The following is a 12,892-nucleotide window of genomic DNA, read 5'->3' as shown; positions in this document are numbered from 1 at the left end:
AAATCGAACTAAATTTGTAGACTGGTACCCATGCCAACGTCTTCATTGAACACTAAACTCGGCTTGTGAAGACCTGTTGGGGCAAGCGAAAGCGAAATCGTGATGGCACCAGTACCAGTACCAGTAACTCACTAAGAGCACTGTCCAAGCGTGATCGTTGCCAGAGCACCAGCTGCCTGGCTTCATGCCGGTGGCACGTAAAAGCACCCACTACACTCTCGGAGTGGTTGGTGTTAGGAAGGGCATCCAGCTGTAGAAACTATGTCAAATCAGATTGGAGCCTGGTGTAGCCATCTGGTTCACCAGTCTTCAGTCAAACTGTCCAACCCATGGAAAGCGGACGTTAAACGATGATGATGATGATGATTATTAAGGCAGCAAACCGGCAGAATCATTAGCATGACAGGCAAAATGCTTAACAGCATTTCATCCATCTTTATATTCCAAGTTCAAATTCCACCCAAGTCAACTTTACCTTTCATTCTTCTTGAGTCAATAAAAATATGTTTGAGTTGAGCATTGGGGCTGATGTAATCAACTAGTCCCATCCCTGAACTTGCTGGCCTTGTGCCAAAATCTGAAACCATTATTATTATTAATATTATCAATAATAATAAGGCGGCGAGCTGGCAAAATCATTAGCACGTTGGGCAAAATACTTAGCAGCATTTCACCTGTCTTTCAGGGACAATAAATTAACTACTAGTCATATGCTGAGGTTGATGTGATCAACTTACCCACTTCCCACAAATTTCAGGCCTTGTGCCTATAGCAGAAAGGATTATTACCTCTGCCTTAGCGAAGGTGGAGGTGTTGTTTTCAGTTGTGTTTGTTTGTTCGTTTGTCTGTGGACAAGATATCTCAAGAACCACTGGATGGATTCGGATGAAACTGTCAGGGATGTTTGGCCCCGTGACTTGTACAAACTAATTAGATTTGGGGATCAATCAGGTACCGGACAAGGGTTCTGGATTATTTGTTGTATTTACTTTACATGAAGTATTACAATCTTAAGTTGACTCTCAAATCTTTCTCTGATTATCTCCCTTGAAAGCACACTCATGGTTTCCACATAAGTCATGGCAGTGTTGCTGTTTCCAAAGTTTTATTTTTGTTTCTCTGTTATTGATTTTACTTATGTTTCTATCTTAGTAGAAACTGATGGATAAAGAAATCAAACTACATAAATAAATGGCAGCAAAACCATTCAGAAATTAAATAACACTAACATATTCAGTAACAATAATAAATTTTATTTATTCTTCACAATTTTTAGTTTTACCAATTTTGAATATATTGCTCCTGTTTAAAACCTCTTACCTACTTGAAAATTGCATTTCAGGCTCTGCCTTGAAGGAAGCTTTACTTCTTGGACTCGTGTTTTTGTGTGCAACGATGTTGTTAAATCTCTGTTAACAATATTGTATGCAGGTCCTTTCTGTTTTCTTTCACGCATGGATAAATTTTTCACTATAGACCTTAATGGTCATAAAGACACTATATCAGTGAATAGACTAAAAAAAAGCCTTCATAGAGAAAACTGTCCCTGTTCCCACTGCAGATGAGACACACACCGCATTACAAACATGGCCCGCACACCCACCTTCACATTCCATGACTACCATTGGGTTCGATCAGGTACTGGACAAGGATTCTGAATTATTTTTGCGGCTTTTTTTACTTAAATTTTGAGAGTGGTCTGGTTCATTTTTAGTATTCTTGTTTGTAAGAGCAGTAGAATATATTTTAGATATTCTCATTTTAAAAATCATCTCTGGCCAATTGTTGAGAGGACGTTGGTGGAGGTTTGTGCTCTCTGAGTGCTCTTTATAATTATTGTTGATATTACCATTATTACTACTACTAATATTACTATGACCAGAACTCTATTTTCATCTTTCCTTACAACTTGTGTTTACTGTATCTTCCATTTGTGTTCATTATTTTTTATCTTATTATCATTATTGTCATTCTCTATTTGCTTTTGTTTGTTTTTATATTCTATTCCTATTTGATTGTCATTATGGCACGGGTGGAACAGAAACCAACGAGTTAGAGGACTGCCTTCAACAATGTCTGTTTTGACAAAGTTTCTATGGCTGGATCATCTTCCTAACACCAATTACTTCACAGTGTGTACTGGGTGCTTCTTTTTGTGGCACTGGCACTAGTGAGGTCATCAAGTAATTTGCAAGGAAAAGCAAAGACCATCAACTGAGTGGAGGTATAGAGAAGGATGTGGTATTTGAGAGGCTAAAGTATGATAGAGAGACAGACACAGATCTCTTATTATAAAGGAGATACATAGCTACCCCATATTATATAAGCTGGAAAGAAGACAATGATGTTGATAATGAGAGTCAGAGGGTACTATCAAGATACAAGGTGTGTGTAGGAAAGAATATGGACAAAGAATTGGAAAGTGGGGTGGATGAGTTAATTACTGGCACAGTCAGTTATGATGACAGTGGAAGCCAATCAGTGAAACAACCTGCTTGTGAAAGACACATGTATCCTTAACACAGTTCTCTAGGAGATTCAGCATGCTACAGAACGTGACAAGGCTGGCCCTTTGTAATACAGGTACTACTCATTTTTATCAGCTGAGTGGATTGGAGCAATGTGAAATAAAGTGTCTGCTGAAGGAGGACACAATATGCCGCTGGGAATTGAATTCACAACCTTTCAGTCATGAGCCATATACCCTAACCACTAAGCCACATGCCTTCATTAGAGTATGAGAGTAGCAGGATGGATTGTTAGAGATGGGTGAAGAGATTAATGTAATGAATAGGACTAAAGTGGAGGTGTGGTTGATGGTAAATATCAGTACAGAGAGGGTTAAAGTGAAAGAATAGGAATGGTTCGAGGAGATAAGTGCCAGCACAGGAAAGGAGGAGAGCAGCAGTATGATAAACCTGTAGGTTTATCACAAAATATGTAGATGACTGTAGGGTGGGAAAGTGGAGGTTGGTAAAAAGTTGTAGGCTGCCTGAATCAAGAATTATATACAGTAGAACCTCACAGTACAAGCTGACGCTCATGCAAATTTTTGTCTTGCGAGTTTCTTACAAGCGACAGTGAGGCAGCACTGAACACACACTTGCTCTCCCAACAAGCGCAGTCTCCGCTCGCTCAGTTCATATGTTTATCTTGTTGTGTTTTTCCTTGTGTTTTTGTCTAGTTTCGTGCATTTGCTGCTATTATTTTATAATAATTAGTTGTGTTAGCCATGGGTCCTAAGAAGGTTAGTGCAAAGGACGGTGCTGAGAAGAAAAAGCTAATCATGACAGAATTGAAGAATGAAATCATAGATACACACAAGAGAGGAATGCTTGTAGTGGACATAGCACATCAATACGACCAAAGCAGGTTGACAATCTGCACCATCCTGAAGAAAAAAGACGAGATCAAGACCATTACAACAGCAGTGGGTGTCTCCAGGCTCTCTGAGCAATGCACATCTATCCATGAAAGGATGGAAAAATTGCTTCTCCTGAAGTAACATGCAGGGGATACGATTACGGAGACCATCATCTGCAAGAAGACACAAGCGCTGCATGGGGATCTCCTGAAGCACAACCCTGGAACATTGATGGTGGTGACATCAGCAGACGCATTTAAGGCTAGTCGCGGCTGGTGTTTATAGCGTCATCAGGTATGGAGAAGCAGCGAGGTTCTGACACAAAAGGCAGCTGAAGATTTCATGCATGAATTCCATCAGCTCATCACAGCTAAGGGGTACATCGTACAACAGGTATTCAACTGTGATGAAATTGGCCTTTTTTGAAAAAAAATGCCCAGAAGAACCTACATAATTGCAGAGGAAAAGAAAATGCCAGGCTATAAGACTATGTAAGATAGGCTCTCACCCTTTGTATCAATGCAAGTGGAAACTTGAAGATTAAGCCACTCTTTTTCTACCATTCCGAAAACCTACAAGCATTCAAGTCACTCAAAATCCTGATGGAGAAGCTACAGGTCATATGGAGGGCAAATATTAAAGCCTGGGTCACCAGGCAATTCTTCTCCAAGTGGATCAACCTTGTCTTCAGACCAGCAGTGAAAAAGATCTTCCTCTCAAGACCCTCTTCATCCTCAACAATCCTTGAAGATGATATCCTGGATGAATTCAAATTTATAAAAGTTCTGTACCTTTCACATAACACCACCCCCATCTTGTAGCCCATGCACCAACAGGTTATTTCCGATTTTAAGAAATTGTACAACAAACACCTGTTTCGTCAGTGATTTGAAGTCACCGAAAATACAAATCTAACCCTTCATGAGTTTTGGAAGGAGCACTGCAACATTGTAAACTACCTGAAAATCATCAATATGGCCCGTCAGGGTGGAATGAGAACGCTGAATTTTGCATGGAGAAAACTGTGGCCTGACAGCATATCCTAAAGAGACTTCGAGGGGTTTGAGTCTGAGACACCTGTAGTCGAGGAGATAGTGTTTCTTGGCAAGTCCATGGGCCTTAAAGTTGATGATGGAGACATTAACAATCTTGTTGAGAAACACTCAGAGGAGCTGATGAACTCCTGCAGCTTCAGGAGCAGCAGCATTTGGATGCGGTGGAAGAGATTGGTTCCCTAGAAGCGGACAGTGTAGCAGAGAATGCTATCTCTACAATTGACATAAAGGTAGTGTTGGCAAAGTGGCAGTATGTTTCTGAATTTGTAGATAATCATCATCCTGAAAAGGTATCTACAGGTCATGCAACTGCTTAATTTAATGACACTGCTCTGATGCATTTACGCAACATTTTGAAAGGCAGGAAAAAGCAAACTTCTCTTGATATATTTCTAATGAAACAATCTGAAAGTGTAAAAAGAGAAGAAAGTGTGTCCAAAAAGCCTAAATTAAGCGAAGTGAGAGAGAAAACGTCAGAAATTGTTCTTCCTGAAGTCTTAATGGAAGGAGATTCTCCTTCCCAACAGTAATCCTTCTCCTCTCTGCTCTATTGTCTTCCTCGCACACAAATCATCCCATCTTTAAGGTAATTCAGTTAATAAATCCAGTTTACATATTTCTTTTGCATTCTCTTTTTTATAATTGACAATTTACTTGTAACTATACCTTTTCCGTTTTAAAACCCATAAAAAAATTAATTTCGAGTGGTTTGGTGGGACTGAAACAGATTGATTATATTTTAGTTAATTTCAATGATGAAAATTGATTTGTAGAACGAGTAAATTGTAAAACGAGCTTGGTCATGGAATGAATGAAATTCATACTGTGAGGTATCAGTGTTTGATGAAATTCCACTCTTAAAAATCCAGATCATGAAACTCCATGTGCTACTGCTCATCATAACCAGGATCCTTCTTTCTGCATCTTAACACTAACTCATTTCTCTTCAGATAATGCTAGCACCTTCTTGTTCTTTCAATGAGCTTTGTTATAGCAAAGCGTTATGCTGCTACTTAAAGCCAACCATTCCACAAGGCACTGCAGCCACTCATTCCACAAGGCACCACAGCAACCAACACCCTATACCTTAACCACAACTCTCAGCCTCAACAGCCTTAGCTGCTCTCCAGTTCTGTCCTGTCTTGATCTCAGCTCTTACTTACCAGGCCTAACATATCAACTGTGGCTAACCAGCCTTTCAGATTGCAATCAAACACTTATCCCAACCTCTTCACTGGTTTCTCAGTGATGGATGGTTTCTGTATGCTAGCAAATAAGAAGCTGAATTTGCTGACTCTGCCTTTCTTCAGCTCAAGAGATCTGGATTTAAATGGTTTATAATTCAAGTGAGCCCACTTTATCAGTTCCTCAAAGCCCTTCAGGATCCTCTTGCCCTACCTCTTTCCCCATGACATATTGTTAGTTAGGTCATTGATATAAAAGCCCTAATGGAAGCTGGACACTAGACATGGTGGATGGTCTCCTGTACTGAACTACACTCAACTTCCCCAGCTTATTGATAGTAAGCACAAAAGGAAGATGCAAGTGACACCTCCAGTGGTGATACCCTTCTCAGGCTTGTGACATTCTAATTTAGAAGCAGCAGAAACCCTCAGAGTGAAGCTGTTTAGTAGCCCAGAATGAGGTTTCTGAACCGTTTTGAAATAACATGGTGCCTGTTCAAAGCCTCTCCAACTAGTGATCCACATAGCCTAATAACTTTCTGAACCAGAGCATTAAATGTTTATGTTCTTCAGAATGTAGCTGTCAGGCACCAAGCAACAATACTAAAGAATATTTCACTTCAACACTGGGCAGCAAGATTATTCTAAACTGATTGATAGTCTTCAAATTTTCTGTCTTTGGAATCCATGAATGTGTGAACGTGTGTGAGCATGTGTGTGCATGTATATACACACACACTCAGACAGGTATATACAAAATATTTCTTTTTAAAAGTAAAGCTGAAGACCAAGAGTACATTGCATAAGACAATGTGAAATTGAAATAATTGAACCAAGCTATAAACATACCTGCATCACAGTAACAGCCCCATATGTAACAGCCATCCAATAGACTGAGCCTATAAATATACCTCCAGCCAAGAATGGACACATCTTATAGATGACTTTGTCTGTCATGTCCATTATATATACAAGACGACCTGTAGTGAAAGAAAAACAAAGATTAGAATTGTAGCTAAAAAGGGAATTGATAAAATTTAAAAATGACAATTCTGTGGTTCAAATCTCTTGTCAACTCACGATACAGTAAAATGAATAAATATATGAAGGTTTAACCCTTTAGCATTTAAACTGGCCATATCCAGCCCAAATATTTTATCTGTTCTATATTCAAACCAGCCAGATCTGTCATTTCAAAAAGCAACAATCACATTATTGAACTCTCAAAGCTACAAGAAAATGCATGATTAATTTAAAACAATATAAATAAGCTTTACATTTGAGAGAAAAATCTGAATGCTAAAGGGTTAGTCTATTTTTCATTTCCTGAGTTTCATTAAGGATGACTTAGCTCTGCCTTGCATTTATTCTTTTAAAAATCTCTTCTATGCCATACAAACACAAAAAGCATATACATGCAAAATTAACAGCAGCATTAATAAATCCCATTTGTTCATGTTTGTATGTCAGTGTAAGTTAGTCAACTTATATCATTGATTCAATGTCAGTTAGACACAATTTTTGCTGACTTCTCTATGCACAGTCTGTAAATTTATTATTTGTACACAACTATCTTTTCTAATGTAAGACTTGAAAATACGAGCATTATCATTTTGAAAATCTCTCATAATTTAATGCAAGAGTAAATGCTCAATAGTAATTATTGCATTTTACTCTAACTAATCTGTACATCCTTCTTGACTTTTCCCTTTCTATTATCAAATGGCTTGCATTTACAACAGATTGACATAGGTTGATATTTGAATTGTTACAGGGTAGTAATTGTGCAGCAGAAATGAAGGTAGTATAGGAGTTCTAGCAAATACTATCCTTGGAGGAAATATGAATAAGTTGATGAGGATAGAAAAGAAAGGAAGATATAATTCAAAAGTGAACAAACAACTGCAGCATTGGTGAGCAAAAGTTGTTAGATAAATAGCCTTTACTCGGATGTGATCAAGAATGTTCCACGTTTGCAATACTCATATTAAATGTTATGCTTGGTTGTGAGGGGGCATAAGTAAAGACTTAAGAATTAAGACCAATAACATGCTCGAAATTAAAGTATATCATTGAAAAGGATGCACCCTATTTCTGTGTACACAAGCTACGGTAATCTAATATTTCTGCAATTAGTGTGTTATGTTGTATATAACACATTTCCACTCTTTCCATTGCAAGCTTCACTTTAACTTCCTTTGTAAAAGATAAGTAGTGGCTGGGGATTGCAGTATTTTCTGTCCCTGAAGAAGAAGATATATCTTTATCATTCTCTATGTTAAGGATGTGCTGTGGCCAAGACAAATCTACAATGATGGTGAGATGTAGGAGTTGTAGTGACCTTGAGGAATCTAGTTGAGTACTGATCATATTCAGATAGCTTACAAGACCGCTTTCTTTATATGTCTTGTGAGTATGCTTTTTTAATGTTGAAGAACTGAAAATGGGCATGATGTTGCTGGAAAATGTTTCTGAGGTTTCTGTTCATGTAGTGCAAGTTTAGCATGAGGTGTCTAGGTTATAAATGGATGACACTTTGGTATGAAAGGTTATCAAGGAATGAAGGGTGATAACATATGCATAGGAATGAGTGTTGGAAGTAATAACTGGTAAGTAATTGATATTTGAGAGAAACAGTGTATCAGAGAGAGTTCCATTAGTCATGATGATGCAATCTGACAGGAAGCCTCCAATCCAAGAGACAAGAAATGGAAGAAGCACATAGGAACAGAGGAAATTCATATACCATGTACAGTCAAATGCTTTGCAACAACAATAATGTTAGCAACATTTTCAAGGGTGAGGGCAACCGAGATTTAGGCTTTCAGTAAATATGGCTTTATGAAAGCCATACTGTTGATCATTAAGTTGGAAGAGGGATTCAATGGTTGTTATTGATGATCTCCATGACCTTCAAGATGTTGAAAGTGAGAGCAATAGGTCAATAATTGATGATATCAGATCCCTTCTTGTGAATGGGACACACAAGCATGTTTCTAAAGATGGGACAAATCTCTGAAAGAGAGAGTTTGAAGAGTTTGGTGAAGAGTAAAGGTTAGTGCTAGGGTACACTGTTTATGAGTAACAAAAGGAACTTTGTCAGGGCTGGTGCCTAGTAACCAGAAATGCTAGAGCACTTGGCATATATGAGTGTAGAGTAAGCCTGATGGAATGGAGCAGGATAGTTTGCAATGGAGTTGAGTGCAAAAGAGGATTATATGAAGTTGATAAAAAAATTATTTTAGTAAGGGACCAAAAAGAATCTTCTGAGCAGGAGGTAGAACTGCTTGCTGACTGTGACACTGAAGGGTATCCTTAGCATTTCTAATAACTGTTGGATCAGGTGATGAAAGTCAGAGAGAGGGTCATAACCCAACTAATTTGGGAGGGAGTTAGATTAGATGAGATGCAATTTGGGTTTGTGCCAGGTAGAAGCACCACTGATGCTATATTTCTGGTAAGATAGTTGCAAGAGAAATTCCTAGCCAAAGAAAAACCTCTGTACTTGGTTTTGCTGACACGGAGAAATCCTTTGACAGGGTCCCCTGACCCCTTATCTGGTGGTCAATGCAGAAACTAGGGATAGATGTGTGTTTGGTGAGAGCTGTACAAGCTATGTACAGGGATGCTGTCAGTAAGGTGAAGGTTGGCTATGAGTATAGCAAAAAATTCTAGGTAGAAGCAGGGGTTCACCAAGAATCACAGTCCTCAGCCCCCTCTTGTTCACCATATTCCTCCAGGCAATAACAGAGAAATTCAAGACAAGCTGTCCCTGGGAGCTCCTCTATGCTGATGACTTTGCTCTGACAGCTGAGTCACTACCACAACTAGAGAAGAAGTTTCAGGTGTGGAAGCAAGGTTTAGGATTGAAGGCCCTTAAAGTTAAACTAGGAAAAACCAATCTTAGTAAGTAGGAAGGCAGACGAATCACAAATCCCTTCAGGCTGATGGCTCTACTTGATCTGTAGAAAAGGCGTAAATAGAAAGTCAATAAAATGTACCCAGTGTAAGCTATGGACACATAAGAGATGCAGCAATATCAAAAGAAGGTTAACTGGGAAGATAGTTTTTGTGTGCGGAAGATGCACAAGTGCAATAAGCACCGAAAATGTACAGAAAACAGATTCCATTACATGCCAGGGGGATAAAACCAGAAGTAGTTGATAGCTTCCGTTACCTAGGTGACCAAGTCAGTAGCAGGGGTGCATGCTTCGAGAGCACAGCTGCTAGAATAAGAATAGGCTGGTCAAAGTTCAGAGAGCTCCAACCTCTGCTGGTAACAAAGGGGCTCTCGCTCAGAGTGAAAGGTAGACTGTATGATGCCTGTGTGCAAACAGCCATGCTACATGGCAGTGAAACATGGGCTGTGACTGCTGAAGACATGTGTAGGCTTGAAAGAAATGAAACTGGTATGCTCTGCTGGATGCGTAATGTTAGTGTGCATACATGACAGAGTGTAAGTGCCTTGAGAGCAAAGTAAGACATAAGAAGCATCAGATGTCATGTGCAAGAGAGACGACTGTGCTGGTATGGTCATGTGTTGTGCAAGGATGAGAACAGCTGTGTGAAGAAGTGTCACACCCTAACAGTGGAGGGAACCTGTGGAAGAGGTAGACCCATGAAGACATGTGATGAGGTGTTAAAGCAAAACCATCGAACATTAGGCCTCAAAGAGGTAATGACAAGTGACTGAGACCTTTGGAGATATGCCGTGCTTGAGAAGGTCCGGCGAGACAAGTGAGATTTTAGTCGTGGCCAATACTAGTGTTGCATCACTGGCCCATTTAGATGCACCCTTCTATTGTTGGGCAACATGCCATGCTTGTGAAGACCCTTTGAACAGAGTGAAATCATAGTCGTGGCTAATGGCCAGTGCCACCTGACTAGCACATAAAAAGTGCACCATTTGAGCATGACTGATGCCAGTGCCACCTGACTGGCACCCATGCCGATGGCACATAAAAAGCATCATTCAAGCATGGCTGATGCTGCGTGACTGGCTCCTGTGCTGGTGACATGTAAAAAGCACCCACTACACTCTTGGAGCGCTTGGTGTTAGGAAAGGCATCCAAATCAGATTAGATCCTGGTGAAGCCTCTTAGCCTGCCAGTTCTCAGTCAAACCATTTGACCCATGCCAGCATGGAAAACAGACGCTAAACAATGATGATGATGATGATGTTGCAGAGTTGGGTAAAAGTTGGCCAGCTTATAATGGTAGATAATTTTCTCCAATCACTGTAAGCAATGTTCTTTATTGGAACTGTGGCTGTGAAGCAGCAGTGGTAGTGTGAGGGATACAGAACATCTTTAGAGTATGGTTTCAATCATCCTCATAGTTGTCTGATAGGTCAAGGCTGACTTTAAAATTCAGTTCCATATTACTAACAATTGCAACTGCACCATTTTCATTGCACATAAGCTCTGAAATGAGATCTACATAAGCAAAATGAAATGGAAATAGAGGACTGCTTCCACAAACACATCATGCCAATGTCCAGAAAAGTGTGAAAAGAGTCAGAAAATTCATGGTATCTCATTTCAATCCAACAGACTATTTTAGTGTACCGGCAGATCCTTTCACACCTACAGACATAAATAGAAACACATCAGCTTTATCCTTGAAAAGCCTCTATCTATCAGTATCAATGAATGCTTATGTTCTTTATTATCTGTCCCTACTTTTTAACAACCCCTCCATATCACCTCCTCCATTATTTCTTCATAGCAATCTAACGTGTTTCTATAGACTTAGCTATATATCACTTGGGCTTCATATCCAATCCTGCTAGCTCCTTTCCCTTTGCAAGAATGGATGGTTTTTTTTTTTTGTCTTTCACCAGTTGAATCCTATGACTTTTCTATCTTTTTATTGTTTACCCTCTCCAGTTCTTTCCTCACCTATATTTTGTATTTAAGTGTACGTAGCATGGCTATATATCCGTACATATGTGTGTCTGTGTGTGCGTGCATATTTACATAAATAATTATGTACTCTATATTTCTTTGGTTTAATCATTTAATTTAATCTGTCTCTTTTATCTCTTCGTTGCTGTTTTGTGACCTTATCAGCAGTCTCTGTCTTCGTTTCTTCTTACATTCCCAGCCATATTTACAATATTCATTGGCAAAAGGAGCTGCAACCTTAAAATTCACTTCATAAATTGTATTTTCATAAACTTCTATTGCACAACTGATTTTAACCAATGTAACATCATTATCATCATCATCAGCAGATTATTATTCAGAGTGTGTGTTCGTGTGAGAGAGAGAAAGGTTTTGCATTTGTGTATATTTACTATACGCGTGCACATGTAAACACGCACATACACACACTTCCACTGACTCATTCAAGCAGGTCGGCTGACTATTGGCATGTGCTGGTGCATGTGTATGTGTGTGTGTGTGTGTCACCCATCTGCCCATATCATAGCTACCAGCAGCTGATGGAAGTTTGATCGATATTCTTGTTAGCAACACTGTGATGACAGTGGGAGGAGAAGGAGACTGTATTAATATTTTGACATGTTGGTTAATTTATGCAGCTAGCACAGGATGGCTCTTCTGCTGATGTATACAAAGGGAAGAGGGGGAATGGAGGATAATGATGTTGCTGCTCATGATGATTATATATGAAGGGAAGAGGGGAAAGTGGAGGATAGGGCTGCTACTGCTGCTGATGTATATGAAAAGAGAAGGGGGGGTGGAGGACAGTGTTGCGGATGATGTGTATAGGAAGAAACTAGAAGTGGAGGATAGTGCTACAGCTGCTACTATGTGTGTGTGTGTGTGTTTTTATATATATATATATATATATATATATACACATATATCACTTAGTGGGGAGTAAGGGTCATAACTTAGCGTGTGAAAGATACAGAAGTGAATGATTGCGTGTGTGTATGAGTAATGTTATTGCTGTTTTGTAGTTCCGTTTTCAGATCTGATCCATGAAAAATAGGAAGTCAGCTGACTGAGTGCATCCACAATTTCAAGTATACTACTTCACTGGAAGCAATACTGTCACATGTATATGGAGTGCAATATGGCAATCTGGCCATGAAACATTTCTTTCATTGTCCCATCTATTCCTGTAAGACTCTAGGTTCCACTGAATGTAAAGCAAGAAAAGTGTCCTTGATCAAAGGAATAGTATATATATATATATATATATATATATATATATATATATTCATCATCATCATCGTTTAACGTCCGCTTTCCATGCTAGCAGGGGTTGGACGATTTGACTGAGGACTGGTGAAACCGGATGGCAACACCAGGCTCATA

At 39.2% G+C, this 12,892-nt stretch overlaps 1 protein-coding gene across 3 annotated transcripts in view; it reads right to left on the bottom strand.

Annotated features, from left to right (window-relative positions):
- LOC106875077 (E3 ubiquitin-protein ligase MARCHF5) overlaps window positions 1-12,892 on the bottom strand; it is a 75,942-nt gene that overhangs the window by 12,592 nt on the left and 50,458 nt on the right. For all 3 annotated transcript variants that reach the window (XM_014923045.2, XM_014923042.2, XM_014923044.2), the window contains exon 4: window positions 6,453-6,583. In XM_014923045.2, coding sequence (XP_014778531.1) covers window positions 6,453-6,583 — 131 coding nt within the window. The remainder of the gene's footprint in view (window positions 1-6,452; window positions 6,584-12,892) is intronic.

The sequence above is a fragment of the Octopus bimaculoides genome, chromosome 14, assembly GCF_001194135.2.
Source record: "Octopus bimaculoides isolate UCB-OBI-ISO-001 chromosome 14, ASM119413v2, whole genome shotgun sequence".
Classification (NCBI taxonomy): Eukaryota; Metazoa; Mollusca; class Cephalopoda; order Octopoda; family Octopodidae; genus Octopus; species Octopus bimaculoides.
The sequence above is the reverse complement of the archived record's forward strand: the minus strand, read 5'-3'. Positions and strand labels throughout refer to the sequence as shown.